Below are 4,802 nucleotides of genomic sequence, written 5' to 3' on the forward strand. Positions count from 1 at the left end.
AAATAAATACATAAATAAATAAATAAATAAATAAATAAATAAATAAATGGTGGCTTTACATAACCACGCCTTTGACAGAGTGGTGACGAGCACTTGTGACCCCAAGAATATAATTTAGATGACACTTCCATGAACGCGCAAAGCTCGTGCAGATGGACGGATAGGAAAAGTAGTGTGAAAACTTACCACAGAGAAGCGTTTTGGGATGACGCCTTGAATTCTCCAAATGTAACGGCACATTTCCTCTCAAAAGCCACTGAAAACACCCCAATAAGAGCAAGACAAGCACACAAACACGAACGAGAACTAAAAAAATTACATTGAGGTAAATAATTTAAATAGAAGTGATACAAAAAAAAATCTTCTAAAAAGCTGTTGTCGAACGTGTGCCTGATTGCGGAGTTTTAGACGACTGGAACAGAAGAGATGTAAGATTTGTTTAAAGCCCCACATTTCCATTTAAGAACGTGATTGTGTTTGCAAAGATCCCTTTCAATCTTCGCATCTCCCCCTCTCTACCCCTCAGCGTCTCCGAGGCTGCTTTGCAATTCATAGAATTGGTAATTTGCTATTGGGACAAAACGTGAAGGGAAAAATAATCAGATCAGCCGAGAACGAGTACGGAGGAGGCCAGAAGGGAGAAACACTGGATTTATCTGGAAGTTGCTGTTAAGAAAAATCTTCGAGTAAAAAAATGATCAACACACCACGTGGACTTTTTATGTTTGTGTAACGGTTGTAAAAATTAATTAGCTGAAAAATAGGTTTGATGAACAAAAGGCAAGAAGAAAAATAAATAAAACTCGAGCAATATTTGAGGAATTGTAGTCAAAATATGCCAAAAGCACGAAAACATGAAATAGGCTGCTTCAGTTGCGTACAGTATAAGTAGCATAAATATATACTGTAATGATATAGGCAGTCATGTATTCACTAAGGTGACTGTAACTGTGTGGTGTTTTATTTTTACACTGCTGATGAAGATTGTCTGATATTGTGGGCGGACTGTATTTCTATATGTTTTATTCATTCTATTCATGAGTGTGGAATTGTGCATATGTGTGAGACTCAAATAATAAACTTAATAATTGTGCATTTGCATTACACTTAATAACCCCACACAAAATCATTCTTTTAATATAGCTGATCTTCATCTTTCTCGTGGGTGGTTCCTGAAATAGCCTACTTTAGAATCCTAATCTACTTGAAAGAGGAGCGGTACAGTTGCAGACGGAGGTAATGAAAGGCGGTTAAGGGGCATTCTTTCTCCCCACCAAAAAGAGTACCAGACTCCCCCACGTGGTTATTTGCAAAACAACCCTCAAAGCCCAGCAACTTCCTACGGTTTTCCTGCACACGCTGACATGACTAGTGACTAGGGAGAGGAGAAGAAAGGAGAAAGTGTAAGTAAAGCGGCCAATTGCGAGTAACTGGGATCACGGCGCCCGACGGCCAACCAAGCGGCCTGCGAGAGCTAATGTGGAAACCTGGTGGGCTGTAGTCTGCGAGGAACCAATGCACGCGAAGAGGAGGCGTGTCCTAGCTCTTCCCTAAGACCTCCCAGAGCAGGTTGTTGCGTTTTTGGCTCTAAAGCTCAAAGATCTCCGAAGTGTCTGTCAGTTTTCTAATTCGGAGCCATGGCGACAACAGCTCAGTATATTCCGCGGAATAACTCATTGCCTTCAAACCCACTAATGCATCCGGATTCGGACAGGATGCATCAGGGAACGACTTACAGAGAGGTGCAGAAAATGATGCACCACGAGTACTTACAAGGGCTAGCGACCAACACGGGACATCCGATGAGCCTGACGCACCATCAGTGGCTGCCAACCTCCAACACCGACTGGACCAGCGGCACCCACATCGGACAACCGGAGCACAACAAAGCAAGCGTTCAGAGCAGAGAAGACCTGGGGAACGGCTATCACAGATCGCACTTGGTCCACCAGGCAACGCAGAACAGCCACCATGGATCATGGGCACCGACCACAACGCACCACTTATCCCCACTCTCTCCCGCCTCCAACGGTCACCAGTCGCTGGTGTACTCTCAGACGGGCTACACTATGTTAAGCCCACAGCCTTCACTTCACCATGGCTTGCGGGACCCGCTCCACGACGACGCGGGTAGCCATGACAACCAGATGGAGTCTCCTCAGCAGCCGTTCAGCCACCACCAGGACCACTCGGACGAGGACGCGCCCAGCTCTGACGACCTGGAGCAGTTCGCCAAACAGTTCAAGCAAAGGCGCATCAAACTTGGTTTTACGCAGGCGGACGTGGGCTTAGCGCTAGGCACCCTTTACGGAAACGTCTTTTCCCAGACCACCATCTGTAGATTCGAGGCTCTTCAACTCAGTTTCAAGAACATGTGCAAACTTAAACCTCTGCTAAACAAATGGCTCGAGGAGACAGATTCGAACACCGGCAGCCCCACGAATTTGGACAAAATTGCAGCACAGGGTCGGAAACGCAAGAAGAGGACCTCCATCGAAGTAGGAGTGAAAGGGGCATTGGAAAACCATTTCTTAAAGTGCCCCAAGCCCTCCGCCCACGAAATCACCAGTTTAGCTGGCTCTCTGCAGCTGGAAAAAGAGGTTGTGCGTGTATGGTTTTGCAACAGACGACAGAAAGAGAAAAGAATGACACCACTGGGGGTCCCTCATCCGACCATGGAGGACGTATACTCACAAGCGGAGACACCCCCTCTTCACCACACACTACAGAGTCCTGTCCAGTGACTGCTATCATAAACAGTGTCATTGTTTGAAAAGAGAAGCGGACAATGGATTTTGTTTATCCCCCTTTGTTATCCCAAGATATAAGAGACAGAAAGTTTGGGAAGAGTTCGTTGGCAGTGACCGGAGATGCAACAGCAGCATAATGGGACGTCAATAATTCTCAATAACTTAAAAATGCATTCATTACTGAATCAGTTTCATGTGCATTTATTAAATCAGTACATATGTTTACGAAAGATCATTTGTGCCATTCTGGAAAAAGTCGACTATTTCACCTCCGATCAAAGGGAGCTATAAGCCACAAAAAGGGCTATGTCTCCCGGTCTCCAAGGATGGGTTCGCCTGTCTTGCTGTTTGTCTAATGTAAATCAACAAAGGAGAGTGGACAGTGATGCTTCTTTTATTAAAGCGATTAACCAGAATAATTATTACAATTATTTATCTGATATTATTTGCGATGCTTTATTTGGGATGTTTTAACGTTAAAATCTAACATTAAGTGCAAAACTGTCTGTCGGATATTTCACCTTAATTTAAGACTGACTGACAGACAGATGAAATTCTTGATGAAAAAGGCACTTGGTGAAAACCTCTCATTCAAACAAGTGCACCAACTGTTTACAGTTACCACTCCTTAGCACCTGATATCGTCTAAAGATGTAAAGACGTTAAAACGGCAACGTGGAATACACTGTCTGAAACAAAATTCTGGTTTCTGGGTTCATTTTTCCCTCTTTGCATGAGGCACTTGTTATTGATTTATTAATATTATTTTATCTCTTGATTATTCAAGTATTTTTGTCCGAGGTACGCCATTAACGCTTTACATGTTTACAGATTCTTTTCCAGTGTAGAGTAATTTTGAATCGGCACTATTCCAGCAAGTCTGCTTCAATGAGAGTGATGTGTCAAAAACAGAAAGAAATATCTCAGGTAATTTTCAATGCCCAAATATCGTGCTGTACTCTTGGTTCTTCTTGACTATTGGCTAAGTTTTGACACTCTCCAAATCAGTTGTGCTGTTAGTTTATGTTCATTACATTTTGCATCCTACTCATGATTTTGGACACAGATACAAGTAGTCGATATTATAGTGAATTAGGGGTGTCTTTGGAACTTCTTTTCAAGATTGGGGTAAAAATGGGAGGCTGATAGCGTTCTACGTTTCGTGTCGTTTCTCAAGGTCTGGCATTTTTCATTGAATAGCAGGTGTTCATTTCTGCAGTGTTATTTGAAACAGTGTGAATATCAACCTTTTCCAAAAAAAAATAAATAAAAATTAATAAAAATAAAAATAAAATACAAGAGAAAAGATTTTAAATGAATAATTGTCAGGATAATTTCCAATATGTAAATATGTCGAATATGTAAACATATGTATTTGTTTTGGGTTCGTTTTTATTTTTATTTTATTTTTTTGTTTTACGGGCAGTTTTGTACACTTACTAATTCCAAGAATATATTTTAATATTTCATTTATGACCATTTATATATCTATATATTTATTTCTTAAGTGTGTTTGGAGCTTTTTTTTCTTTCTTTCTTTCTTGTTGCAGTGGATTACAAATGTTTTGTTACTACATTGTTTGTATGTTGATTGCGAAATGTTGACTGCAAAGTCACGTTTATATTTATGTTATAGTAATATTTTATTACTTACATAAAACATATATAGGCCTACAAGTATACGGCTTCTGTCTTTATTCATGCACACATCCATGCAAACGATGGTGAAAGAAATAATTTTCCAGCACCATTCGTAAAAATTAAACAACAACAACAAAACATATTAGATGTTTGTTGCGACCTGAAGCGTTCAGATTGGTTATGTGCTCAATTCAATGCAGCATTATGTAACCGATGCTTTGATACTTTATGTATATGTATATATAAGGAAATAAACGTAAAATAATTTGCCCCCGGAATGTTTCAGATAGCCTACACACAAGAAAACACTTCATTAACCGGTGAACAACCATGTCAAAATGTTTTTGTTTGTTTGTTTTTTAGCATTGCTTCAAAACGCCAAAACTTATTTTAAACAATATTTAAATTAGA

At 40.4% G+C, this 4,802-nt stretch overlaps 1 protein-coding gene across 1 annotated transcript; it reads left to right on the forward strand.

The window, feature by feature from the left end:
• Window positions 1-1,623: 1,623 nt before the first annotated feature.
• LOC127658234 (POU domain, class 3, transcription factor 1) lies at window positions 1,624-4,362 on the forward strand. Its single transcript, XM_052147419.1, has one exon. It carries the CDS (start codon window positions 1,638-1,640, stop codon window positions 2,742-2,744), a length of 1,107 nt encoding a protein of 368 aa, XP_052003379.1. The 5' UTR covers window positions 1,624-1,637; the 3' UTR covers window positions 2,745-4,362.
• The last annotated feature ends 440 nt before the right edge of the window (window positions 4,363-4,802 follow it).

This window comes from Xyrauchen texanus, chromosome 17 (genome assembly GCF_025860055.1).
Source record: "Xyrauchen texanus isolate HMW12.3.18 chromosome 17, RBS_HiC_50CHRs, whole genome shotgun sequence".
Classification (NCBI taxonomy): domain Eukaryota; kingdom Metazoa; phylum Chordata; class Actinopteri; order Cypriniformes; family Catostomidae; genus Xyrauchen; species Xyrauchen texanus.

Coding starts and splice junctions, on each gene's coding strand:
- LOC127658234 (XM_052147419.1), top strand. CDS start 1,638: ATGGCGACAACAGCTCAGTATATTCCGCGGAATAACTCATTGCCTTCA.